Genomic DNA, 27,666 nt, shown 5'->3' with positions numbered 1-27,666 from the left:
TTATAAATACGCATCACATCTTTCACCAACCGACCGCCCTTTCCCGTTTCCACACCACCAGGTTGAGGGTACCCAAAGACCAGAGGCTCAGTGACTCGAAGTGGTGTCTGCCTCAGGCTCTGAATGTAGGAGAGGAGAGGGGTGGTGGGGTGCAGAGTGCTTCCCCAGGATAGAAAGATCTGTCCCTGTTTCCCAACCCCCTACGACCCCTTTCCCGGCACAGTCAGCCAGCAGTCTCCACGACCTCATCAAGACTGATTTCAGGGACAGTGGAGATCAAAGAGCGTCTTAAGCCCCTACCTGGGGCCAGATGAAAGCACTGATCCGTAACTCCTCACCTTGGCTCGCGACCCTTCACCCAGGAACCCTTGACCCCACACCCAGGAGCTGTAACTTCTCTCTGTGCGCTCTAGCCGCCTCCCCCAAGCCCCTAGCCCACCCAGGTCCCTAGGAAGTGAGGCCAAGTGCAGGGGCGGATGGGAGTCTGTGCTTCGGGCGGCTTTGGACCTGGCAACCCGGGGGAGGACTCAGAGCTGGGTAGAACAGCAGGGGTCTGGGCGGGAGCAGGGGTGGAGCCCCTCCGGCACAGCCACCGTGGCCCCTCCCGCGCCCCAGCCCTCCGCCCCCGCTAGGCGCCGGCCGTGACGTCAGAGCCGGACCCGCTAAACTGAGCAGCGGCGGCCGCGGGGCGCTAGGGTGGAGGCTACGACCCCGAGGCGCCCGGACGGACGGAGCCCACAGCGGCCAGAGCAGGCAGCCGCCAGGGACCGCTAGGTAAGGAGGCCCCGCTCCCTGCCTGCAGGGCTCGGTGCGGGTGCAGAGCGCCGCCGGGGCGCAGGGGAGAGCGGGGAGAGCGGGGCCGGACCGGGGTGGGGGAGCTGGGGAAGCCCCCAAGGCGCTGGTTGCCGGGCTCCCGAAGGCAGCAGCGAGCCAGCGCTCAGAGCGCACAGAGCGCTTTGTCCCGCGGCGCTTTCCCAGCACGCAGTGGTAGAACCGGGACCCAGGTGCGGGCCCGACGGGCGCCCCTGGGCGTCATTAGCAAGGCGCAAAGGTGTGGGTGAGGACAGTCCCCGCGGGTGAGCCCAGGGTGGGACGCCGGGGGCCTTCAGGTCTAGTCCCTTCTACCGCCCCGGAAGCCTGAGCACGGGGGTTGGCGGGAGCCGCTGGCCTGCCGCGGCTACTCACCTCCCGCCGCGCCCGCAGCTGAGCCCTAAGCCATGGCCCTGAGCGACTGGGCGCTGCTCCGCTGGCTGGTGGACAGCCGCCACTCCAGGAAGCTCATCCTGTTCATCGTGTTTCTCGCGCTGCTGCTGGACAACATGCTGCTGACCGTCGTGGGTACGTACGGGCTGGCCCTCCCCGGGCCCCCCTTCCCTGGGCGCCCCACTTACCCGAGCGCGGTCCTGGAGCTCTGCGCGTCCTGGGAAAGTTGGGGAACACGCTTTGCAGAAACACATCCCCCAAGACCGCCACGCCTGGGCTAGTAAGAGCGCGTTGTGGCTTCGTTTTCCTGGCGGTCAGGTCAAAACTGTGACATCGATAAAACTCAGAGCTTGTGTTTCCTTCTGATAATTTCCAGCTTCCCCCGCCCACTGGCACCACAATGAAGAAGATTTCTGCTAAGGACTAGCAATTCCCAGAGTTCAAAGTAATGTTATAATAATTATTATGTTCCCCCGAAAGGAGGGTTCATAATTTGGTGTACCATCTGAAGGAACAGTAAACATCCTTCTCTCCGAAGAGGGAAGTGGCATTTCCGTAGACTGTATCCGTGAATGACTCAAGATGGGAACATTTCAGGACTGTTTCAAGAGCAACTTGAACAGTGTTCATTTGAGCCTTTTTTCTATAATGGATTTTTAAGAAACTAAATAATTTAAACCCAGGTCTCTTCATTAGCCGCGTTAACAGCAAAATATTTAGCATGTTCTTCCTGAAAAAAATATCCAAATTTTTAATGATTTAAAAAATGTGTTTTTTTTTTTTTTTTACTTTCATCTCTCAGGAGTGGGGTATCTCCTCTCTCCATTTGTAGGTTCTTCGGAGGCAGTTTTCAGAGCATCACATAGGCAGGGGCTCACCTCCAGGACTGGCAGGGATGTGAGGCCCATCCGAGCTCAGTGACGGGGCCTCGCGTCTCCTTTGTGTTGGGTGCTCTGTCGTTACACACCTGCCGGAAGCTTCTATTACATCAAAAGGCTTTTCCTTTATAAAAGTCTCAGAAATTCTTTTTTAAAAACTTTTATTTCTTTATCTGTTTCTAGAGAGAGAAAAGCAAGAGAGAGAGGAACATTGATTTGTCGCTCCACTCATTTATGCATTCACGGGTTGATTCTTATATGGGCCCTGACCGGGAATCGGACCCACAGCCTCCGCATATCAGGGCAACACTCTAACCACTGAGCTCCCCAACCAGGGCTCTCAGCAAGTCTTACATTTTCCAGATACGATGAAAATTTGCCAATTTCCACTAAAAAATAGAGAGATGAAGTGGGCCTGTTGCACAATCTCCAAATTATTACTTCCTGCAGGTTTATTTTTTTCTAAGACACACAGTGAAATTTAGGTTTCTGTTTTCTTCATTCACTCAATTAAAGGTCTTTGGAGCCTCTTTCCGAGAAGCCCTGGTGGACCCGGGGTCAGCACTGGCTCAAACTCAGACCAAAGTTTGCATTCCCCAAGTGTGTTCCTGTGCAGGAACCCTGCAATGAGAGACCCCGTGAAGGACAGGATTCTCGGGGGCTGGCTGGTCGGTTCTGCACAGTAATGGTTCTGAGCACATGGAACTTTCTTAGCCTCCTGGGGCTTTGTTCTCTCTAGGGAGCTAAGTAATGTGGGATTGTTCCAATGTCAGCATGGGAGGGGGGTGTTCCTGGGGTAGATATCCCACCTCTCTGTGTCTCGTTTGGCATTTGACGTGACCACAGATTTTCTGGCGTTTGTCCCAGGGAGGGTGTCAGTGCAATCACCACCTTCCTGTTCTGCTCTTGTCCCCAGTCCCCATCATCCCCAGTTACTTGTACAGCATTAAGCATGAGAAAAATATGACGGAAATCCAGACTGCCAGGCCAGAGCTCACCGCCTCCACCACCTCAGGCAGTTTCCAGAGCATCTTCTCCTATTACGACAACTCCACCATGGTCACCAGCAACAACACCAGAGACCTTCAGGGGAGCTGGCTGCCCAAGGCCGCCACACAGCACACGGTGACTAACACCTCTGTCAGCCCTTCCACCTGCCCCAGGGAAGACGAAGACCTCCTGAACGAAAACGTGCAGGTTGGCCTCTTGTTTGCCTCCAAAGCCATGGTCCAGTTCCTCACCAACCCGTTCATAGGACTGTTGACCAACAGGTAAGTTATATTATTTTGGCCAAAGAGTTTTGTACTTATATTGTTCCAAGCTCATTACCCCCTGGGATTCTGTTTCTCATTCATTTATCCAAATCGGGGAACTAGTGGGGGGTGAGCTGGGGAAAAATCTAATCCCTTCCCCTTATTTTTCTGTCCATAGTTAATTACAATTTCCCATTTGTTTCGACTTTCATGGCTACCCCTGTTGCTTAAAAAGGAAGAGGATGCGAAACAGAACACAGAGGCCCTCCCCTCGTGGGAGAACTTTGATTCTGTCTACATGCCACCTTTCATAGTCGGACTCTCTGTGTCATGCAGTTTTCTCTTCTTTTCCACCCCTGGTTGTGCACTTCCTCACAGAAAGCCGTGGGGGCTTCTGTAGAGCTGGCCGGGTGAAGGTCAAGTAGATGGCTGGGTGGAGGATGTGGGAAAAGACAGGTCATCTTGCTGTGAACAAGAAAGTCATAGCTGATGTGGAGGGCCTGGGCAGGGTGACAGGTCCGTCCCCTGCCAGTCCCTGCCCTGTGTCCCTGTGCACAGAGGGCAGAGAAGGGAAGCTGTTTTCTGCATGATTCACACCAGCTGATAATGCCCCAAATAATGCCCAAACTAGCTCTGTGCTACCCCAGATGTTCCGGACATTTCTAGACCCCCATTCTCTTGTTCACGTCTCCATTGTTGGTGGGTGGCCTCGCTGTCTTTGAGGTGAGAGGTGAGCCGTCTCTGTTCCACAGCAGAGGTGGCCCAGCTCTGCCTGCTTCATGGGGCTCCCAGTGTAGGGCCAGGGTTTGCAGTGGAGGGGAGGGGGCATCAGCTTCGAGGAGAAGGAGACGGAATGGTATAAGTGGTGGTGGTGGGCTGCCATCTCAACAGTGTAGCCCCAAAGGCAGAAGTGCAAAAACCAGAGGAGGAAGTGCCCAGAGTCCTAGAAACGTGAGCAAAGACAAAGACCAGAGATGGACAAGAAGGGCCATCGTGGTGAGGGGGGGGGAGGGGAGAAGGGCAAGCAGGGGGAATGGGCTGGTCTATTAAAGGCCCCAAGTGGTAGGATGAGAAAGGAGTGGGGTTTTTCTGTGGGGCTACTTGGAAGCCATTCAAGGTTCCAGTGCCAAGTTGAAGAGACAGCAAGCCAAGCACAATTTTAAGTAGGTCTGTCCAACACCCAGTGCAGGTTGGGAATAGGAAGGTCTTCGCATTGCCCAGGCTTGGGCCTAAGGAAGCAGGCGGTGGGCGGGACCAGGAGGGTCCTTTGTTTATTATTAGTCTCTCAAGAGGGTAACAGCAAGCATTAGGTCAAGCTTGGGGCCCTCTTAGAGGGGGCACCCTGTGTGATCGGGGGGTCATTAAGAGATGGGGCCTGGGGGTGGGTGGCAGAGGCTCTTGAAGGTCCACCTTCCCCCAGCACAAGCTGTCCTCGGACACACAGAGGTTGCAGGTAATGTACCCACAGTGAGTTGGGCAGAAGCACATTTTATTTTTTGAGAAGATTTTATTTTATTTTTAGAGAGAAGAAGGGAAGGAGAAAGAGAGGGAGAGAAACTCAATGTATGTTTGTCTCTCCTGTGCCCCCTATCAGGGACCTGGCCTGCAACCCAGGCATGTGCCCTGACTGGGAATTGAACTGGTGACCCTTCGCTTCTCAGGCTGGCACTCAGTCCACTGAGCCACATCAGCCAGGGCAGAAGCACATTTTAAACTTTTGCAATTTGATTTTCTGAACCAACTCAATTTGAACAATCCCAAGCCATGTCCAGCCAGCCACCCAGTCCGTACAAAGCAGTGCTATGATGCTGCCACATCAAATAAGCTAAGCAAACTAACTCGGCCATGACAGCCTGATGGCGGCCACCAAGAAGCACCATTGGCGAGGTGACATCACGGGGCTCCTCTGCTCTTGAGGGGAAACCAAACTGTCCGCAGTGGTTGCAGGGTGGTTTGCTTTCGCTTTTCAAGACTGAGAGCACGTCTTCAGATGCGTCTGGGGTAATTACAGAAAACGGCTCAGAGTTTTGTATTCTCAGAAAGCAGGCAGCTCGAGTTCTATATGGGAAAACTGAGGACGTCCTTGTAATAATGCCTTGCTGTTACCGTGGGTGCCCATGTCATATTCCCATAGTGTGATGATTAAAAACTCGGCTGACATGACGCGAGTGTGCCAATCTTCCAAATGCAAATGGCAAATGAAAAGCTTTAAAAAAAGCCCCATTCTTGATTTTAATGCTTTGTTTATTCCACGAGGAAAAGCTTGTTTATGACTAGCGAGCCCTTCCCTCTATATTAAATACTCCAAACACTTCGACATCGCAGCCACCCAAGGCTCCTGTTGGGGGCTCTGGAAAAAAAATGTCTTCCAAAAGAAACCTAATTTCGTTTTGTGACCTGTGAAATTTAGTCTATTCTTAGGGTGAGTAATCCGCTTTGGAATTTATGTACAGCAAAATTTTAAATTCTAACTGCTTCCTCCAGCTAATTTCAAGTTTCGGCAAATTTCAAAATAACCTTCATCTTTTAGTGCTGCCTTGTAATGTGGGAAATGCAAATACATTTTAATACTGATTTTGGCAGAATAATAGAGTGGTCTCTATGCCTCCAAAGATGATGACGATTTGTAATTTCTCTGATACTTTCCGAGCCCGGTAGACCCGAATCTGGGGACTTGCAGCGTTTGTGGGCACTCCCTGGCTCTGCTCAGGGAAGTGATAAATACGCTCCATTTTCCTTTATAGAATCTTCCTTTATAAGCCATTGCGAATAGTCTTTGAGGTAATTTGTGCCAATCACATCCTCAATTACACACAAGATGAAGGATTCACCTTTTCAGTGTGGTAAACAAGTGTGTTTAAAGCAGCATTTTACAGTTGGTTTAATATGTTTGTGATTAAGGAGTAGTTAAAAACACAAAGAACCAGAGACTTTAGCAAAGCCTTTGGGGTGGTCCTAGGATATTCGGGGCAAAGGAATTTGCTGGTCAGGAGCAGAAAGTGCCCACACAGCTGCAGGGCCCAGACTCTGGGCTTCTTCCTCTCTTCCTGTTCTTCCCACTTGCTTCCGGTCATACAGTTTGCATGTCTGGTTACTAAAAACCAAGAACGCAGGTCAAAATCTGTCTTTCTTGCATGGCCTTGGACTCTCTGATGGTACCGGGCTGAGCTAGTAAAGGCCCAAACAGTGAGTTGTTGATTGCTGTTTATAACAATGGGCAGGACATTCAGAAAACAATCAGCATGGTTTGGGGGACCTTCCCTTACCTCTTTGGCCCTAAAAAAAAATCTCTGTTTCCAGCCGCTGAGATGAGCTGGCCCAGCTTTCTAGCATCTCTGCAGTGCTTTTGACAGTGGGGAAAGGGGATGCTTCCTGCACCCCCAGAGGCATGGGGGATTTACCTAGAGACAGGCTGCTTGGAGCCACTCCCATCCAAAGCCTCTTGATGTAAGCAGGCCCCTCTCTGAAATGAGACTCCCGGCATTACACACGTCACAACCCGATCTTCCACGCTACATCCCAGACCCCCATATTCACAGCCGTGATGCTGCTGTGTGAGTGGCTGATACAAGAGGCAGACTGTCTTTCTGTTGTTTTATGTATCAGATAAGATCACATAACAAACCCTGAAAATAAAAAAAGGCAGTTCTTGGGAAGCATGTAAGTGTTTATCTGGCCACTAATGTAATACAAGTAATTTCTCTTTCACTTCCTCTTCTGGTACCGTAGTTTTACTGAAAAATATGTGACCAGATGGGAGCAGAGGACCTTTGATTTTGGCCAAATGTAGTGATCACATAACCAATAAGTGTTCTAAAGCCTGCTGTTACCTTAGTTGACTAGATTTCCATCTTTGGGGCCCGTGTGACTTATTTTCTAATTTCATTTTGTTTCATGATTGCCTTGTGTGTGAAAGGGGGTAGAAGGACTTCTGGTAGCAACACCAGTACCCTTTGGCCCAACAAGCAATTTTTACACATCCACACACATAAAAGGAATGCTCAGGCAGGTATAGTGTGAAAATACCTTTACGTGTCTGTGTCCACAAATCAGGTTAAGAACGTAGCATCATGGTCCTCACTTGCTTAGCGTGGGGATGACATAGCATTTGCATCTTTAGAACTGAAAGTTATTCCAAACATACTGGGTGGCAGGGGAAAGGGTTAATCCCTCCTTAGCTTGTCATTGTGTCAGTGGTCTGCTTTTTATCAAGCCAGCGACAGTGGCTTAATTTATTTCCATAGTTACCTAGTATATTGGAAAGCCCGTTACTTTCCCTCACAAATCGTAGCTAACATCTGAATGACAAGAAGGAAGCCACATGGCCCCGAATCTCCAGGAGATCTACGGGTGGCTATTTTTTTCTCTTGCTTCAGCCAGTTGGTCTAAAGTGGGCTTCGTAGGAAGAAGCAGTGACCTTTTCAGCTTCTCCATGGACAGGGAAACCAGCTGTTGTGGGAAGGGAGCTCCTGCCCTAGACGCTGTTAGGAGGGTGTGTTGGAGCCTTCGCTTCTGAACTCAGAAGCCGGCCATAGCATTGGGCATTTGCCATGGGAGCAAAGCCCCCACTTGAGCGGTGTGTCAGGGAACAGGGGGGCACCTAAGGGAGTGAGAAGCTCGTGGCTCACGTAACTCCCTGCACACGTGTAATTGCTGGAGAAGACGGAGCCACAGGCTAAACTGGAGGATTTGATTTTGTTTACAAATGAGATTGACAGTAAGCTTCCCCGTGTATCCTGTGAATTTATGCTGTTTACTGAAGATGTGCGCTCACCTTCTAGGAGGGCGCTGGGATCATGGAAGGGGCCCCTCTCGTCCCTTCTGGTGACAGTTTGCACTCTACTATGTGTCCTTGCTTTGTTACTTACCACACCGTGGGGAACTGAGGTCTAACAAGCCTGAGAGTGGAGCATGCGTAGTCTCTATGGCAAAGGTGAACTAGTTTGTAACAGAGGGAAAAAGTGTTGCTCGTCAGTGATGAATTAGGGAACACGAGGTTTCTCCACTGACTCCGTAGAGGTGTATATATAGAGTGACGACAACTTTTACTGCTTTGCACTTTTTTCTAGGGATTCACAATGGGATTTTTAGTCTTATCCAGTTGAATGAACTGCTCCCTGATGCTCTGAGGAGGAAGGCCATGGGCTGGGGTGACTCACCAGGGGTGACGGGGGGAGGTTTGGTTATAGGTTTGCCACATCAGGTCTAGCTCTGCTTAGCAATACTTGAGATGGCATTGAATTGAGACAAGAGGCTGACTCAAATGTTTATGACTAATGGCAATTGAGGTTCTGTCCACTTAGGAGACGTCATGGGGAAGGAGAAAGGGCCCTGGAGATCTGCCCATCACTCAATGACCCCAGGGCCTTGGATGACCCTCCTTCTGACGCGGGTGCTCAGGGGGCTAAAAGAGGTTGAGGGTGGAGATCCATGAGTGTTGTCTTGTGTTGGCGCGCTAGGGAAAGGCTGCCCAGCACTTTCCCCGGGGCAGCGCGGCCAGCAGCTTGGCCAGCATGGAAAGTTTAGGGTATGCGTGTCTGGTGATGAGAAGGAAGCCGCATGAGCCTCGGTGTCTGAAGCTGCCGGCTTGCTCGGCGACCGTGGGTGAGCTGCCCCATCTCTGAACCTTGCTTTCTCACCCAAGACGAGGGTTTGGACTCACCAGCCTTTGAGTGTCCTTCCAAACTTGCCATTTGGTTGTCCCATACGTGCTTTAATAAAGTTCCAAAGGAACTTTAGAAACAGTAGCTCCGGTGTGTTTTAAGAAAACACAGAGCCTGGGCCTGGTAGAAAGAATCCTCCGTGGGCACAGAGCCCTGCAGGTTCAGAGCCATGTGGTTTTCAGCAAAACTTTGGCCCTTCCGTCCCGCTCTCCCCATGTGAACCTGTGTTCCTGCGACTGGTGTCCCCACCGAAGGGCACACAAGCAGGACCTGGCCCAACTTATATGCTGGAATTATGCCTGTTGTCCTGAGTTTGGGGCAAATTACTTGAAATGCCTGAGCCTCAGTGTGGCCATCTGAAGAATGGGAATAAAGCCAGCTACCTCTCACAATTGCAGTGAGAATCACAGATGACACCGTCCGCTGGCTCCCTACCGATAGTCTCGGGGAGTGTCGGGCCTCCCGGTAAGAAGGAGCCCACCCCAGCTATGTCCTGCCAGGTGATCTGGGATGGTGGACAAGCTGCAGATGGGGCGTGTCACAGGTGGGCACGGGTAACCAGGTTCTTAGTGATCACGAACGATGAATTGAACAGAACACGCAGAAAGCTTATTGTAGAAAGAGAGAGCAGACTGATGAAGCGATAGAACACTCCACAGAACATGGGAGCAGGCCAGCTCCGAGCAGAGATTGACCTCAGGGGCTGGAGGGATTCTATTCTCATAGGGCGGCTATTTCCTGGCTGGGTTTGGTGGGGTTTTATTGTGCACGTAGACATAGTTACATTACTTTTAAGCTACTGCACATGCGGGTTCCCATGATTTTCCTTGGTTGATCACTGGGGAAGGGGTCCCACAGTGCTAATTTATTATAACGCTGTTATAATGAAGCAGTGGTCCTGTAGCATCTTCTACACAGGTGCATTCATGATTGACCGTGATTCAGCGCTTTTCCAGAGAGCAGGGACAGTGGGTCTTAGAACAGGATCTCTGTCCTGTATCCATGTCCTTTGTCTTAGCCCTGGGGCATTCTGGAGTTTTCTCATTCTGGAGGAACCAGTCTTAGGGTTTTTGTTCTGTATCTGTGTCCTTTGTCTTAACCCTGGTGTACCTCCGGAGCTTCCTCCCTCCTGACTACCTCCTGCCTCAGCTTTCCCCTGAGAGACAAGGTTCTCAAAAATCTTTTTGGGGTTGTTGAAGGGCAAAGAGCATTCTTCTGTAACTTCTTCTGGCTTAGATGGGGCAGCAGTCCCTGCCTGTTGAGGATCACGGAACTCTTGCCCTATTCCATCTGGAGCAGGGGTGTCCAACCTTTGGGCATCTCTGGGCCACGCTGGAAGAAAAAGAATTGTCTTGGGCCACACATTCAATACACAAACACTAACAAAAACTGATGAGCAAGAAGAAGATTTTAAGTAAATTTACGATTTTGTGTTGGGCTGCATTCATAGCCATCCTGGGCCGCATGTGGGCCATGTTTCTGGTGAAAGAAATCCTAGTCTCAGCTGACAGAAACTTAAAGGACTTGAGAGGATCGCCTCAGTCTAGTTTTGCTTCTTTTCCTCTGTTCGGTTCGGAGGTTCCGAGTTCCCTGGACACTATTTGCATAATTCCTGGTCCTAGTGAGTGTCCAGCCTGCAAAACACTGTAGGGAGGGAACCACCCCAGCATCCTCAAGCAATTGCCTGTCATCCTGAAGATCCCAGACCCACTGCTCTACCCAGGCAGCCTGGGTAGGTTTCCATTCCTATATTCTCCATCTGCGCAGACCCTCATCTTCCTGTAAGCCTCGGGTCTGGGGCAAAGGAAGTATCTTACTAGCAAAATAGTTTCTGACCCCATAAGCCACCAAGAGAGGCACCAGCATGACCTTATTATAAAATGATTCTTTTCCAAATCATAAAGAGGACACTAGGGTGTTCTTTTTTGTAATTCTTCTAGAGCTTTAAGAAATTGTACCTGAGTCTGAAATTTCCCCAGAAGGGACCTCAGGAGGTGCCTAACGGCCGCCGCTTCATATTGGAGGTGGATCTCATAGTGGGATGACGGCCTGAGAGGGGAAGTTAAAATACCCCTATAGAGGCAAGTAAACCACTTCAGAATTTTAAATCTGATTGGGTACGAGTGGCTCCACGCAGCCATTTCTGGTAACGAATGACCAGCAGGCACCTGTTAAGTGGCTCTGGCCAGTGTTGCTGTTTGCAGTGATAGTATAAACATGCTAAAGACAGGAGTGGCTCGTTCCTGCAACTATACTTAGCAATGGGACCATTAGTGACCCCAAAATAGATAATCTGGGTACGAATACAGTGGGAACCTTTCCTACACAACAGGCAAGTGGGGTACAGGCACAGGTGTAAAGGCCAAAAGTCAGCTGGGGAGGACAAGCGTAAAAGACTATCTGTGGGCCTGATGAGGAGACCGCAAAAGGAAGTCACAGCACAGGTGAGGTGGTGACTGACATCCTGTACAGGAGGTCAAACTGTGCCTACGAGGGAGCGGCCTCGGGTGGGGCAGTGTCTTGTGGTTTTCGAAGTGTGCCTGACCGGTGTGTAGACATTTTCTTGCACCTGGTAGGGGCTAAGGCTAACCCCGTTCCGCGCCCAGGTTGTCCTGTTACGGGCATCTTCAAGTGGCGGGCACCCTTGAGTCTTTTAACTGCCCAGCCCGTGCCCACCTTGTAGCGGCTGACCTTCTGTCAGGGAATATCAGACTCACCGAAGTGGAACAGATGGCAGTGGAAAGGGACATCCCTGGGCACCAGGGCAGCAAAGGGGGCTTACTGCTCCATTGACTTCTCCTGGCAATGGCTCACCAAAAACAGCTGTCGCAGGTGGGCACAGGTAACCAGGGTCTCAGTGGTTGCAAACAATGAATTGAATGAACACATAGAGAGTTTATAGCAGAGAGAGAGAGCAGGTTGGTTAAGCGATAGTACACTCCGCAGAACACAGGAGTAGGTCAACTCTGAGCAGAGATTGACCCTCAGTGGCTGGAGGATTCTATTCTTAGAGAGCAGCTGTTCCTGGCTAGTTTCGGCGGGCTTTTATTGTACACATACAAGTAGTTATATTACTATTAAGCTACTGTGCATGCAGCCTCCCATGATTTTCCTTGATTGGCCTCCAGAGGAGGGGATCCCCCAATGCTAAATTTATTATGATGCTATTATAACGAAGCAGGGTTCCTGTAGCATCTTCTGTGCAGGTACAGTCATGATTCAGCACTTTTCCAGAGAGAGGAGACAGTGGGTCTTTGAACAGGTCTCTGTCCTGTATCGATGTCCTTTGTCTTAGCCCTGGGGTGCTTCTGGAGTTGCTTCCCTCCTGACTGTCTCCTGCGTCAGGCATAGGTATCACTGGTATTCCGACAGCTTTGACACAGGTGTGGTTTCCCAAGCCGTGTGTGGGAAGTGGGGAGGAGCCTGTGTTTATTCCGGGGCAGCTGCAGGTATTGTCATATGTCAGTTCTTTCCCCAGAATTATGGTAGTCACTGAGAGGTATAAACTGCCTGCCAGCTCATCTCTCTGAGCCCCGTGGACGTCTCCTTATTTGGTATCCCGCAGTACGGTGCAGACCTGGGCTTGTGCATGGGCGCCTTTGCTACGTGCATAAAGAGCACAGAGCTGACAGCTGCAGGCTAATAGAGACAAGAGAAGCTGCCATCTGATGGCCATCTGGACGACAGACCAGACCGTGGCCAGGAGAACTGTTGGAAAGGTTATGTTCAAAACCAGATATGCCCGCTGGCTACTTGAGGAGGTGGGAGAGTTTGCAAGGTAAAACCCTGGACCGGATGGAGTGGCCCGAGTGAAATTAGCCTGAGGACGTCCACCGTGTGCCTTTCTGTGCCTGCGTTTCCTCACAAGTGAAACGGGAGGTGATCGGCTGTCCTTCGCAAATCATTGGGTTGACGGGTGGATGCACTTGGAGAATTAAGTGATTGATACTACAGTTTTTTTCTTCAAGGCTCAATGACTGGAATCAGGACTTTCTTGTCTCGGATCCAGGGCTAGGGGAAGACGGGCCTGGAGCTGCTCAGGGCTGTTCTGGGTGGATGCACCCCTCATGGAGGGCGGTGGTCCAGCCAGCTCTGCACTCCCTTTCTTGGCGGAGGGCCTAGGAAGCTGCCTTTACCCTCATGCCCCACCCACATGGCAGGGACCATAATCAGCAGAAATAGAAGGGAAAGGAGGAAGAATGAGAGAGAAAATGAAATTTCTGAAGCACTGTCTCTGTTCCCGGCGCCCTGGTAGTAGTGTGCATCCACATCTCCATTTGTGTGTGTGTGCATGTGTGTGCATGTGTGTGTATGTATGTGTGTGTATGTATGTATTCAGAGAACATCTTGTTTCCTGTGCCTCTTAGACGTAGTGCAGTTGTCTCTGTGGCCAGTCAGATCACTTGATGCCCTTTTTGTAGAATCATTTGACTGCAGTTGTCCCTTTGGTGAAGCTCCAGCAAAGACAATAATTAAGGAAATAATTTTGGAAAATGATGGAAACGGGGCCATATATTTGGGCTGTGTCCTGGGTTACTTGCCAATATTGTGGTAACATTTGTTCTAGAGAAATTTCTGTTCAGAGTGGCAGCCCGTAAACGTATTCACATTCTGAGACAGTCAAACACAGAAAGGTCACGCAGGAAGCACCCACTGTATGAATTTTCAGAAAAGTTGACCAAACACTTAATCCACCTGATCCCACAGGGAAAGCGGGAGAGACTCTGTGCAAAGCCTTAAGAAAACGCAAAGCAGTGGCCAGATTTGCCTCCTGGTTTTGTCTTGCAGAATCGGCTACCCAATTCCCATGTTTGCGGGATTCTGCATCATGTTTATCTCCACCATCAGTGAGTGTCTCGTGTTTGTGTTGGAGTCTGGGCCCCGGGATGGGCTCTGACGGCCACAGGAGGGGAGTTGAGAACACAGCTGGGGCGGGGGCAGGAGTATTGGCAGAAACTGCAGAAAGAAGTGGACAGGGAGGGGTCTCGGTGGGCAGAAACACCATGTGGCTAATACGGAAATGAAGCATTGGGTTACCGGTTACGGGTCTCAGAGGGGCCTGCGCTGGCCTTGGTTGGGTTGCAGTGTTGGCCGGCCCACCCTGACAAAGCCTGGCCCCTCCTCCCGGCAGTGTTCGCCTTCTCCAGCAGTTACGCCTTCCTGCTGATCGCCAGGTCGCTACAGGGCGTCGGCTCCTCCTGCTCCTCAGTGGCCGGTAGGTGTGGAAATGCCCGAGTGAGTCAGTGCCCGGAGCTCTTCAGTCTGTCCAAGGGACCACCGGCACTGTCCTGCTGGCCCACCCCTTGATGCTAGCTGGATCATTTAGGGAATCCAGGTATTGGTGATGGCGGCCAGTGATGAGCTCTCAGAGAAGGTACTCACCTCCACATTGGCCCCTGCTTGGTCTCGTATTTTCATTAATCTGACAGGTTTGGGAAGCTTGCAGGTCTGGGAGGGAAGGCAAGTCACGGATTATTCTTTAAGTGCTCCCAGAGCTTGGCTGTTGATTGACCTTTTCTTTCCCTGTGTAGGGATGGGCATGCTTGCCAGCGTGTACACAGATGACGAAGAGAGAGGCAACGCCATGGGGATTGCCCTCGGTGGCCTGGCCATGGGGGTCCTAGGTGGGTGAGGCCCACGGCGGAGGCAAACTGGGAGTCTGTCTGCTGCTGGACAGTGACGGTCCTCCCCGATTCCACATGCACGCTGACAGATTCCCTCACTGTCCCCTCTTATTGCCTACTTTCTTTGAAAGATGGTGGGCCCTTCCTGACAAGGGAGAACCTGGGCTCCACTGCCTCTACCCTCGAACTTGCTGGGGAACCTTGGGCGGCCAACACCAGACCTCCTGGGCCCAGAGGTAGAATGAAGGCTTGAACAGGCTGGTCTGCCCAGATCCTCCTTCCCCTCTCACACACACTCTGAGTTACCATCAGAGAGGGCCTCCCCACCTCCCGGACTGGCTTCCCAGACCAGGGGCTGGGATCTTGCTTAAGAGGAGATCTGGATCCTCTCAACTCTTCTCTGTTGAACCCCTGGCCTTCCTGTGGGAGCCCGTAGTCCCTGTCTGTGCTCATAAGGGAGGAAGTCCTTGCTGACCCAGTTTCCTGTGTGCCTTCGGCGGCCGAGATCTTGTTTCTCTCTGATCTTTACTTTGCAGTGACCCTTAGGGTCTCTTGCCCATGTGCCAGATGTGAAACCACTTGGGGGAAGTTGCCACGGCAACTTGGCACTACTGGATATAACATAGAGTGGCCACCTCAAATGGCTTTGGGAACGAAACAGAGTGAAACACAAGAAACAAATGGATGGTCTTGGTGGGGTGGGCGGGGCACTGGCCCCAGGGCCTGGCATGGTTCTCTTTGTCTTCCTTGCAGTGGGTCCCCCCTTTGGGAGTGTGCTCTACGAGTTTGTGGGGAAGGCGGCTCCGTTCCTGGTGCTGGCTGCCCTGGTGCTCTTGGATGGAGGTGAGTCCACATGGGGACCTTGGCCGTGACCTGGGCATATACATGGACAGGGGTGCGGGGCTACGCCTTTTGTTTTTCTCTCATTGTAGCTATTCAGCTCTTCGTGCTCCAGCCGTCCCGGGTGCAGCCAGAGGTAAGCCGCCGGGAGAGGAGGGCACTGCACCGGCCACGCTGAGGCTTCTAACCCCTGTTTTCTTGACAGAGCCAGAAGGGGACGCCGCTGACCACCCTGCTGAAGGACCCCTACATCCTCATCGCTGCAGGTGGGGCTCCCCCCAGCCCCTGGTCCTTTCAGCCCAGGGGTGGGCGGGGGGTGGGTTGGATGGCGAGAACCAGTGTTCATTTTGCTGCTGGTAATGTGGGGCTGTGGAGAAGCACAAAAGGCGCAGAGAAGGTCTACATCAGAAGAAGTGGTTTTCTTCTGTCATCGCTTTCTGACACGCAGCCAAGTTCCTATGTTGTTTTTCACTTGGGGCAGAGGTGTCTGAGTCACGGAGATGCCCTGCAGCAGAGGTTTGTTTTGGGTCAACCTTGTCCCTGTGTTTGTGGCAAAGACCATCACTGGTTGGCCTTGAACTTCTGGAAGGAATTCATGGCCTCCCTGCAGGCGTCTTAGCTGGGGGTCTGATTCACCTTGACATGCATGATCAGACGGCAACAGCAGAGCCCCAGAGGCCCACGAGGGCGCCTCCCTTTCTGGGGAGAGGGCATCCTGTTTAGCTACAGAGAGGCCGGGCCGGGAAATGCCCTTTGGCTAAGAAAGCTCAGGCCTTTGGGTTCTTGGCCTAGATGGGCTCAAAGGAAGCCACGGGTCCTGTGGCTCTCGGGGAGGATCATGGCAGCATTCACCCAAGGGACTGTCCCCTCAAGCCCATCCCAGTGACACAGGGCTGGGACCGCCTCACAAGGGCCCAGCCTTATGCTGCTGCAGCCTGGATGCTCTGATCTGCAGTGGCCCCTGGGGCCAGGCCAGGGGAGGGCAGGTTCTCTCCAGTTGGGGTTAGGTCTGTCCACGCAGGAGTCGGGAACATGAGAACAAGAGGCGGCTGGGGGAGCCGAGTGAAGTGGTGCACACCTTGTCCGAGGGTGTTCAAATTCAGCCTTTTTCCAAACCCCAGGCTGGTTTTGTTTCAGCTTCTGCTGCAGGGTTTGGTCAGGATGGCCCCTCTATAACCCTGGTGTAGGCCCTGGTTGTCCTGCCCATTGGCCGAAGGGTTGTAAACCTGGTGTGGTGACCTTTTCACATGGGGGAATGCTCTCTGTGTCCCCAACAATGCAGGGAGCATTCCACAGCCCAGATGCCCCTGGAGCCCTGGCCCCTAGGTGTGGCAAGAGATGGGGGGCCCAGAGATGTGACTGCCCGCACCTTGGGGCAGACACATGGGCAGGCCAAGCTGCCTGGGCCCCTCCTGCCTCCGCTTTTCTTTGACCCTCACTGTCGTGCCCCTGTTCATGGAGGGAGAGGCAGAGATCCAGCCAGCACTGAGTGGCAGCCCGCCAGCCGGCCCAGGCAGCCTCGGCTGGGGGAGCTGGGAACCAGGTGGTGTCTTACTTGTACCAGTGGGATTTCAGGTTATGGAGGTGACTGATGACATCGAGAGGTCAGTACCATTGGAAGATTTTATTACTTAGCTTTCCCAAGGAGAGGGAGCACACCATATCGTGCAGGGCCATGTGGAGAAGCCCCAGGTTTGGGCAGGAGGCAGAAAGGGGCAGGGGGTGGTCTAGGCCAGAGTCTTTACTGGAGATTTCATGGCAAATGCAAGGCAGGGCAGGGTAAACAGCTTAGTATTGGCTAGGTTAAGTAGTCCCAGCAGCCTTTGGGGCCTGGGGGCTGTCTGGTTGCCGGATTCTGCCCTGAGTGGATTTAGAGGAGGGGGGTAATGGTTTTGTGTATCAGAACTAGATAATGAGGGGCTCTGGATGGCAGGGGGACCATAAACAGTGCCGGCTGTTGGTTTGGCTCTGTAATTAATATAAGTGAAACAGACAGACACAGAATCTAAGAAACACAGGACAAGTGGGTGAGGGGGGTCCAGTCATTTCCACATCGTCTCTGTGTTCTGCCTTTAAATGTCACAAAGAAAGAAAAAAAAATCTTTCTTCATTATGGGAGCGCCTTCATCACAATTGCACAATGTTCTTTCAATCAACATTTTAGCAAATTAGAGGTTCCACAGGGCACAGCACAGGAAGCTCTCAGAATGATGGGAACAGTGCCCTGTGTCTTTTTCTAGATGGTCCTACATTGACAAAGGGTTCTGGTTATCAGGGTGATAATGGACATTTGCAAAGAGACCCTATATACATAGTTGATTTTAAGAAAATCAACTATGATTTTCTTAAAATCAACTATGGGTATCCCAAAACATTGCACCTGTAATTGAGCACACTGGATTTGGGGATCTCCCGGAAATTATTAGAAATATCCGTGTTCATTGCACAGTAAAACTTCAGAGTGGGAGCCCCTGGTCACCCACCTCTGTGTGGGGGCTGGAATGTCTGTGCCGCTGACCTCAAGCAAGTCCCTTCATCAATGAATTGGAACTCCCTTTCTTTGCTAATAAATCAGGAGAGTTAAACCAACTTACCTATAAGGCTCCCTCCAGTTCCAAACTTTATGACCCGGGGAACCTAGTTGTTTAAATCATAGTAATAATAAACACACCCTCTTCACTATCCCTTTAATTTGCTATTTTTTCTTACAAAAGTAGTGGGAGAAGTTCTGGGTATCCAAGCTCCTGGTTCTGGCTGTGGGCACATGGGGTCTAACTGTGCCTGAAAATGGTAGGGAACCCTGGAGACCCAACCCGAAGCACACTAACCCTCTTGCTCCCTTTCAGGGTCCATCTGCTTTGCGAACATGGGGATCGCCATGCTGGAGCCGGCCCTGCCCATCTGGATGATGGAGACCATGTGCTCCCCAAAGTGGCAGCTGGGTAAGGCCTGGGGCAGGCTTCTGATCCTAGAACTTTGTCCCCGGGGTGGGCCTCACTGTCGTAGCCCTGCTGAATGGCGGGTACCAGAATCATGATGAAGTGACTGTTTCTGTTTGACACTTAATGGGGTCAATGCTTGGGGTAACAATGAGCTTTGGGGTCTTCTTTTGGCTCTAGTTTCTGTATCTTCTGTGCCATCCTCGACGGATGGAGAATTTGTACGGAGGCATGAGACCCAGGCAGAAACCAGAGAGGAAGCACACACTCAGCCTCTCTGCGTGTTTCTGAACTGGACCGGTTATCTTAAATGCATGTGGGCGTGTGACACGCCTCTGCATTTCTGTTCTCTGTATGGCTTGTCAGTGTCCCGAGACCGGTAGTCCTCATGTGCCCATGTCTGATTGCTGCCACCTCTTTCGGGCTCAAAATGACATGTGTTCCTGGGCTCACCTCTGGGTTGTCTGTTCTGTATCATTCGTCTATGACGGCTCCTGTGTCCATGCTTTCCTATTGAATTACTGTAGCTTTAGAATATTGTTTACTCTCAGGAAGGCTTGTCGCTACACACACACCCTTCCCTCTAAGAATGTTGATTACCCTTCCTAGAGATTTATTTATTTTTCCACAGTTCTTTCAACATAAATACCGGTATCTTCAGATGGAGACTCTTGGTTCTGAATTAAGTGGACATCTTTAGTGCCCCCAGCCTCCCTCAGGCAGCCTTATTTCCCCTCTGGCATCGGCCGTCTGCAGTGGTCCCTTCCCAGACACTGCCTGCAGGTTCACGCTAGTCCCTGTCCTTTCTGCCTCACAACAGCTGGCCCGGCCTGCGCACCCGCCTTTTGGGTTGTGCGTGGAATTGCTGTGCCCCTTTGTCAGTCATTAAAAAGCCCCGAGGGCCCGGACTTGGGTGACTGCTAATGGACGTGAGGTTTCTTTTCGGAGTGAGGACAGGTTCTGGAGTTAGATGGTGGCGATGGTTGCACAACCCTGTGAATGCCCTGAGCACCAAGGACCTGTCCATTTGCAGAGGGCGAATTTTATGGTGTGGGAATTACATCACAAAACAAACACAAAAACGAGCCCCCAACAACAGCAGTCATTCAGTGAAGGAGGAAAGATTGTTGGAGCTGAGCTAGTAAGGCTGGTTCTTAGGCAGAAAATTTGGCTCTGAATTTCCTGGCTGTGGAGAGAGAGGAAACTTGGAAGCTGAGAGAGAGAGAGAGAGAGAGAGAGAGAGAGAGAGAGAGAGAGAGAGCGAGCGCGCGCGCGTGCACGCGCGTGAGTACATCACTTTGCAGAAGGGTTGGACTCGTTCTAACCCCGAGTTAGCAAATAGCGATGAGACGCTCTTCCTGTCTGATTCCTAGCCACACAGAATGTGCTTTTCCAGGTCGCCTCTCTCTCTGGTCCCTGTGGTCGTCTGGGCCTCCGGGTTTTTCCAGCAGGTGCCCTGTGTTTGGTGGCCCAAGGCGGGAGGGTGGCTTTGTGGTGCTCTTGGGCTGAGATGCTCTGCTGACCTTTTGATGTCTTCACTTAATGGGCTCATCACCCTAATTGAATGCATCAGGCCCTGTGCGGGGCGCTTCAGCTGCTTTGTCCTCATCCTCTCCACACACAGCCTGAAGCTTTCTTTATAAAATGTTTAAAGTTGCTCTGAGCCCCTGGGTCCTCTGGACTGGATAGCAGGCTGCAGGCCGCCTCAATTTCCTCTGGTGGGGCTTGTCACCCGAGCTAGATGGTCCACTTTCCACCAGCGAGACCACCGCATTCTTGGCCCTTGGGTCTCTTCAAGAGAGTTACTTTTCTCTACCTGTCCTGTGTCCTCTGCACAGAGAATCATGTCATCTCAGGTGCTGCCTGTAGCTTGTGGCCCACCCTTGCCGGCACCTCTCAGGCCCCTCTGAGCCTTGGAGAGGAGGGCACCCTGGGTGACATGATGTGAGGACTATTCCCCTGAGTCAAGGACCCAGGGCCAAGCAGCACAGCCCTGTCTCCAAGGCCCCCTCGGCTCAGCCCCTGCCCGCCTGGGGTCCTGTGTGAGCCCGAGGGAAGCCAGTCTGCCAGTTGCTTCCCCCATCATTCCGGAGAAGGACCCTACAACTGGGAGGCAGGGCAGAACAGTCTCATGAGCTGCACGCGTGACTCGTGATGGCTCTCGCCGAATGCTCCTAGAACAAACCATCTTGAAGCCTGACCGTGCTGGGAGGCTTGGCCTTCTGGAGATTTCATTGCTTACAGAGGTGCAGTGACAGGCTAGTGCACCCTGGGAGAGGCAGTGACACTGCGTCTGTGTGCTGAGAGCTGCCTGGACGCGGAAGGCCCCAGGCCCGTGCATGTTGAGGGCCGTGAGCACCTGCTGACCATCTAGTATCGACCATGTGTGTCTGATTTATGCACTCAGGTGATTGATGAATGCTCAGAATCACACCTGGCATATCTGATAGCAAGAAAAAAAAAGTAGAATTTTGAAGGCCACACGAAGAGTTTGGAAGGCCATCTTTCAGAAAGAGAGTGTCCTGTTGTCCTAATAATGAATAGGGCCCAGAGAGAGCTGACGTGGACAAGTCCCCTGGCAGCCAGGGCTTGGCTGCCTTGAGCAGACTTCTGTCCACTGCAGAGGGCACGGGCAAGGCCGCCATGGCCACCCGAAGCTGGACATCGGCTCTGTGCCACCAGGGTTTCGAGGTCCCTCTCCTGGGAGAGCACTCCACCTTGGACGTGAGAATTTCCATCACCTGTGACTTGGCCACAAAAATGACATTTATTTTATAACATGGAAAGATGTTCCTAAAGCTAACTGAAAAAAGCAGGATGTAGAAGACTACGTATAATCCCATCTTTTAGGAAAAAACAAGCAAAATCCTGTGCACACACGTGTTACTTCCCTTATAAGGGAACAGAACTGTGGTGATTATCCGAGTGATAGGGTGTGGGTTCGTTTTTGCTTTTTTCTTTGTCCTTACCTTAATGCTCCCTAGTTTTTCCATGCCTGTTGTCTGCTGTCCACAAATAACGAAGCGGGAGGGAGGGGGCAGGCGGAGCAGCCACGCGGGCTGACAGGTGCCCTGCTCCGACGTCCGGGTGCTGCAGTGTCCGTGCGTGTGGGAAGCTCACCACCGGGCAGAGACGGGGGCAGGGGTGTGAGATGGAGCCGCTGATAGAGAAATGAATTTCACGTCTGGAGTGTCTCTGCAGCCTCGTGCGACGGATGAGCCGTGCCGGCCAGCCTGGCTTGGGCAGCTGCCGGATATTAGCTGCTCGGGTGCCGGCCACAGGGCTGCGTTTCATCTGCTCTGATCGCCCCTGCGCCGCTTGCAATTATTAGTTTTCCTAACACTTGACTGATATCAGTCCTGATACGGTGTCCTTTTCATAAATTTACAGGCGTTGCTTTCTTGCCAGCTAGCGTCTCTTATCTCATTGGAACCAATATTTTTGGGATCCTCGCACACAAAATGGGGAGGTAAGATGGAAGGAAAATAACGCTCACCCTCTTACAATAACGTCAGTCTTCAAAAAAATTCTGTGTTTCTGCTTTGGCTGTTAACAAGTCATCGTTTTGATTCCCATTGAAAATTTGGACTGGGGGGAAAAAAGGGACAGTCGTTTATTGCTGGTGCTGTTTTGTGTTTTGGTAGGTGGCTTTGTGCCCTTCTAGGAATGGTGATTGTTGGAGTCAGCATTTTATGTGTGAGTAAAAGGCAGCCTTGAACCAGTGCAAATGGTCAGTAAATACCACTTCTGCTCTGGGCGCGAATCACCAAGAAATATCTTTTAGCAGTTTGAAATATCTTAGCAGTGTTGATACTGAGTTTTATTACATCTTTCATTTTCTTCTCATTTTTTATCCTCGTAAACACTTTGAACAAGACTCTCCAAGAGCTACATTTTCACTTCATGTCAGTGGGAAGCTATTTGCAATGTTCTCTGATGTAGTTACATTTTACCCACCTCTACTCCTGTGATCTTAAACATTACAAAGTCTTAACACTAGGGCGACGACCCTGAAACAACAGCAAGATGTTTTCCTAGAATAAAACATATTCTACGGATGGCCAATATCTACCCCCAAAGAGGTCTTCGGGCCCTTGTCAGAAATGGAGGCTGATCCTTCACAGCCGGGAGGGAGCTCAGCAGTTTCTCATGGTGCCTACACAAACCCTGTTTCAGCTTCAGCTTGGAAGCTTTGGAGGGTCCAGCTCTCACCAAGCCCATTCTCCTTCCTGTTTCCTTCAGAAGGGAACATGCATACCTGGCTGGAGAGAACATACTTTTCAGACTTTCCCAGGTGTTTTAGAGTTGGATATCATGTGATTGTAGTGTGACGTTTATTTCCTCTTGCAGATTCCTTTTGCAAAAAACATTTACGGACTCATAGCTCCCAACTTCGGAGTTGGTTTTGCAATTGGTAAGTCACATGAGCCTTGTGCCTCCCATTTAACACTGTTTACCCATTACTAAAAGGATTTCCTCTTACTTGGGCAGACCAAAATTACTCAGCCTGGAACTTCTGGAAGCTTGAGAGGGGGCTGTGGGCGGCCAAGCTCCAGTACAGCCTGTAGATTGTCCACAGAAAGACACTTGCTTCCACCTACTACTCATCTCTTTCCTGAAAACCAGTATTTTGAAAAGCCTGATACTTGCAGAAGCAAGCAGACACTCCACCACTGTGCGTGGGCAAACAAGAGTCCCCCACGCAGAGCGCGTTGTCTGGGCTCAGATCTGCGAACAGATCCTGCGAGCCTTCGGTACAGCAGGAAGAACGAGTAGAGCCTTTGCCGACCCCCTGGGCCGGGTTGGGTGGGCCCCCCTGGCGTACACATGTCCTCCCACACACCTTCACAGCATCAGTTACGATTGTAACTCGTTTTCAACTCTTTGCTTAATTAAGGCCCACTTCTTCTGTTCTCCCCATTGTCCCCACATCTCGCACATATTGAGTGATCAGCAAATACTAGATGAAAGAAAGACGTTTCCCTCATCCTCCTCCCGCTGGGACTGGGGCAGGGGAGAGATGAGTTTGAGTGCTTGCTGGGTGTGTTCACTGACACGGTCTCATTGCAGCTAGTCATTTCCATCCCCATCTGACAGGTGGGAGACTGATGTTCTGAGAGATAAGGCGTGACCGGGCTCACCCAGCCAGGGATTTGGGCCCAGAACTCTGAACACGCGCTGGTCCTTTATGCTTCCTGCCCCCGCCTATTGTCAAGAGACCAGAATCCATAATCCTGGTTTTGGAGGTGGTGGCTTCTTGTTCCCCCAATAATGAGCAAACCTCTTTGGGTTTTAGTTTCCTGAACAGGGTCGGTTGGTTCTTCAGACTTCCTCCTGTTCTGGTTCCTTCTGATGCTCCCACCTGTGTGAGGCCAAGGTGTGGATGGGGAGGAGACTGCCTGAGGCCTGTAGGTGTGTCCATTTTTGAGGGCAAGGGACCGGTGCACCAGACACTAGTGAGTCAGGAGAGTGGCCACGGGAAGCAGGCGAGGGGTCCACACAGCCAGTGACCATCAACCCACTGGGTCAGAAGAAGGCAGGTGGGTCAGCAGCGGACTGGGTGACCTCCACCAGAGGGCAGGCCTTCCAAACAGGGAGGCCAAGGTGAGGAGACACGGAGAGCAGGCAAATGGTGGCCCAAGTTCCAGTCCCAGTCTCAGCTGCCTGCAATCAGTCTTCAGTGAAAGGTGTGCGCTAGGGCAGGGGTCCCCAACCCCCAGGCCACAGACCGGGATGGGCCACACAGCAGGAGGTGAGTGGCAGGCGAGTGAGCAGAACTTCACTCGCATTACCGCCTGAGTCCTGCCTCCTGTCTTCTCCCCACCGACCCCCAACCCATCCTTGGAAAAGTTGTTTACCACAAAACTGGCCCCTGGTACCCAAAAGGTTGGGGACCGCTGCTCTAGGGAGTCTGCCTCAGGAACTGCAGGTGAGGAAGACAGAGAGGCACCTGGGCTGTGTGGCTAGGACACAGTCCTGACATTCATCTCATCTTCAGCTGACGACAGTTTACAGACTGTGTTCCCTGACCCCACAGGCATGGTGGATTCTTCAATGATGCCCATCATGGGCTACCTGGTAGACCTGCGGCACGTGTCCGTCTACGGGAGTGTGTACGCCATAGCGGACGTGGCCTTTTGTATGGGATATGCTATAGGTGAGGACGTTGGCTTTACAAAGCCGCCTTTTATCTCGGTGCACGACAGAGAATTCCTACTGAAAATGACTTAAACCTTTGCGTCTTTCTGCTGGCGAGACATTTGCCAAGAGCTTTATCTAATTCTCCATTTCCTGAAAGGTCCGTCTGCTGGTGGGGCCATCGCGAAGGCAATTGGATTTCCGTGGCTCATGACAATTATTGGAATAATTGATATTCTTTTCGCTCCTCTCTGCTTTTTCCTTCGAAGTCCACCTGCCAAGGAGGAGAAAATGGTAAGAAAACTTGAGGATGTAGTGAAGTGTTTCTTGATCATTTTAGCACGGTCTTTTGGATAGTTTCATCGTGGCTTAATTCTGAAATATATTTCTGCTCCTTTTGGGCAGAGCTGTCCAAACGTTAATGGTAAGGGTTTCCATTTAGTTTACACCACATAGGGCAGCTTCTTCTTTTATTATATCAAGCGCTATGTTTATACATTTGAATAAAATTATTTTTGTGCATAGATTAGCAGTCATTATTTTGTCAATGAAATATATACATGGGATAGCTTAATGTTCTATGGTTCCTGAAAATCATCACTATAAATATATATATATATCTCCTCCTGTGCTGACTCCTAAGGTCAGCCATCGTTTGGTGCTGCTTGCCTTTCTCCTTACAGCTCTTAGTAATAGTGTCTTAGTCCTTACTGCGCGGGACTCTGGAGGTGGTTTTAGTGTAGGTAACAGACCCTCATGGAAAAGTATTGTATATGCACCTGCGGGCACACGTGAGCACGCATAACCTTGACGTTCATAATTTCGTGGCCAGAATCGTAGCTCGAGGCAGGATAGAATATACAGTGTTCCTCTTTTGAACACGTGCAAGCTTATCAATTCTCAATCTGAGTTTTGAAATGCCTCAGCCATTTTAACCTTTCTGATAAGCACTCGTAGCCGGAGGTGGTGGGTGTTGGCTGATTTTTTAAAACTTCGAATGGTGATAGATGCTCATCCAGCTAAAAGAGGGCTTTAGATTAGGAGTGGCTGAGAGCAACACGGCGAGGGGAGGTGGCATTTGTGGCTCAGCAATGGGCACGAAGCTCCCTTGTGATGTTCTCCTGGGAGTGCCTGCCGCCCATGTTCTTTCTGACAATCACACAGAAATGGGTCTTGAGGCTGTGGTGGTTCTTCAACTGCCCTTTTAGGACTTTCCCCAAACGGTGGCTTCAAAGACAGACACAGGCCCTGAAATTAGGTTACCTGCAGGCTTTGCTTGTTTGGGGCATTTTTTGCATTTATTAATCTGTTCCATATTTGAAAACTATATCCAGCACTGTGCCCTTTATCTTGTGGGATTTAAGGAGATAGTTTTGAGTTACGCGTGACCCGTTTGACTCAGAGAAGAGAAGGCGCTGTGGGAGCATCCTGATGGAAGTTACCCCATTCTCCCTGCCCCTTGCTTAGTCAGCTGCCTCTCCTTAGTGCCTTATGGTACGTCTCTCGGGAGCTCACCAGTTTTCTGGCCTGGCTGTCTAAGTCCCTTTCCGTCTTTTTGGACCCCAGCACAGTACCTTGCCCAAATCAGGGTGAGGAAATTCTCAGTGCAACAATTGGAAATGGTCATTCTGTTGCCACAACATCAATTTGATTAAGGCTAATCACCTACAAATGCCTCTGTCACCCAGGAGACTGTTTAAGACCGTGGAGAGAGAGTGCAGGGCTGGCACGGGCCCTGGAGCAGGACTGTTGCACGGGGGATGCAACAGCTATTTTATAGAGTTGCTGGGAGGGTTAAATGAAAGAAAGAATCCCAACAGAGAGTTTAGCCCGTGTCTGGCACACAGTAGGCGCTCAAGAATTCTTGCTCTTACCTAAATATGCAACTTACTCTGTCAGCCCAGCTGATGAGTGGTCCCCTGTCTCATCCTCCCCTTCTTCCCTTTGCGAGGTGAGAGCTTCCTTTTGCTATTTGGACCCCAGAACTGCTGACTGGGTTTCCCTAGCGAGGTGAGAGCTTCCTTTTGCTATTCGGACCCCAGAACTGCTGAATGGGTTTCCCTAGCCAAGACAGCAGACATTAGCTGGGGCTGTTGTGTTATCTGTTGTTTGGCAGCTTGATGGCTAATCGGAGGGACCAGAGGAAATCGTGACATCAGAGGACCAGGGAGGGCACGGGGCGGGCGTGGGGGTTAAGCCTGCCCAGCCAGCTACTGCTCAGAGATCTGCAATGTGATGGCAGAGGCTGGCCCCGGCCTCACTGCTTCTCCTTCCACACTGGAACCAATGCTCTCCTTCATTTACAAAGAAAAGTGCTGAAGGAAGTGGAGGAGACAATCCTGAAAGGCAGAGCAACAATCATTACAGGCTCCCAGAAAGCCGCTTTCACCGCGAAATGTAGGACTCCTTAATAAGTGCCTCGCGAGATGAATCATTAAAAAGTGGGGAAAAAGTGCATCTCGCCACCCATAATTGATGCCACCACCGAAGGCATCGCCTCAGATGCCATTTAAGGGCACGTCGGCAACATCTGAGGGCAGCGGCCAGCAGTTGCTGCCTACTCACTGTGCAGACCACCAGCACCTAGCCATCAGGAGGAACGCGGGCGAGACCGCGGACGCCGCGCAGAGAAGTCATCGATTACGCCCATTTGAGTGTCAGCGTTGGGGACCAGCTGTTACCAAATGCAGGGGGCCGTGAGCATCAGAATAAGAAATACGAACCTTAGCGAACAATTCTGTCGCCGGGCAGCATTCCGATAGCATTGTGTCTGGACTTAGGCTGTTTTATATTGGACGGTCTAATGCCATTTTCACAGGCCCCAAGTTACACGCTCAGGAACTAGTTTGTGAGCATGTGAGTTTTTCTTCCATTTGGTTCACTGAGTTTATTACTTTTTGCTTCTTTTTGAAAAACGATCAGTGTTGATTTAGCAATACAGGTGGAGAGAAGTAAACTGTTGCACAAGCCCCTCAGCAAGTGTAAGAAATATCCACACGGGCATTTGAGGAAAACTGTATTCTAGTTACGAGACAATGAACACGCAGGTGGAACTCGCAGAATCCCAGCTGAGAATAACTGAGTTCTGGTATGGATTTGTCTTTCAGGTCGAAGAGTTAGTTTCTAAG

At 51.2% G+C, this 27,666-nt stretch overlaps 1 protein-coding gene across 1 annotated transcript in view; it reads left to right on the top strand.

Annotated features, from left to right (window-relative positions):
• Window positions 1-682: 682 nt before the first annotated feature.
• The window catches only part of SLC18A2 (solute carrier family 18 member A2), a 30,590-nt gene continuing 3,606 nt past the window's right edge, over window positions 683-27,666 (top strand). Inside the window, exons 1-15 of the mRNA XM_053922222.1 lie at window positions 683-774; window positions 1,204-1,338; window positions 2,998-3,352; window positions 13,786-13,844; window positions 14,129-14,212; window positions 14,529-14,621; window positions 15,375-15,464; window positions 15,554-15,597; window positions 15,667-15,727; window positions 18,308-18,403; window positions 21,791-21,869; window positions 22,045-22,096; window positions 22,751-22,814; window positions 24,438-24,557; window positions 24,699-24,832. Coding sequence (XP_053778197.1) covers window positions 1,218-1,338; window positions 2,998-3,352; window positions 13,786-13,844; window positions 14,129-14,212; window positions 14,529-14,621; window positions 15,375-15,464; window positions 15,554-15,597; window positions 15,667-15,727; window positions 18,308-18,403; window positions 21,791-21,869; window positions 22,045-22,096; window positions 22,751-22,814; window positions 24,438-24,557; window positions 24,699-24,832 — 1,452 coding nt within the window. The 5' untranslated portion in view covers window positions 683-774; window positions 1,204-1,217. The remainder of the gene's footprint in view (window positions 775-1,203; window positions 1,339-2,997; window positions 3,353-13,785; window positions 13,845-14,128; window positions 14,213-14,528; window positions 14,622-15,374; window positions 15,465-15,553; window positions 15,598-15,666; window positions 15,728-18,307; window positions 18,404-21,790; window positions 21,870-22,044; window positions 22,097-22,750; window positions 22,815-24,437; window positions 24,558-24,698; window positions 24,833-27,666) is intronic.

This window comes from Desmodus rotundus, chromosome 4 (genome assembly GCF_022682495.2).
Source record: "Desmodus rotundus isolate HL8 chromosome 4, HLdesRot8A.1, whole genome shotgun sequence".
NCBI classification, from domain to species: Eukaryota; Metazoa; Chordata; class Mammalia; order Chiroptera; family Phyllostomidae; genus Desmodus; species Desmodus rotundus.
This window is presented reverse-complemented; position numbering and strand designations above follow the sequence as displayed.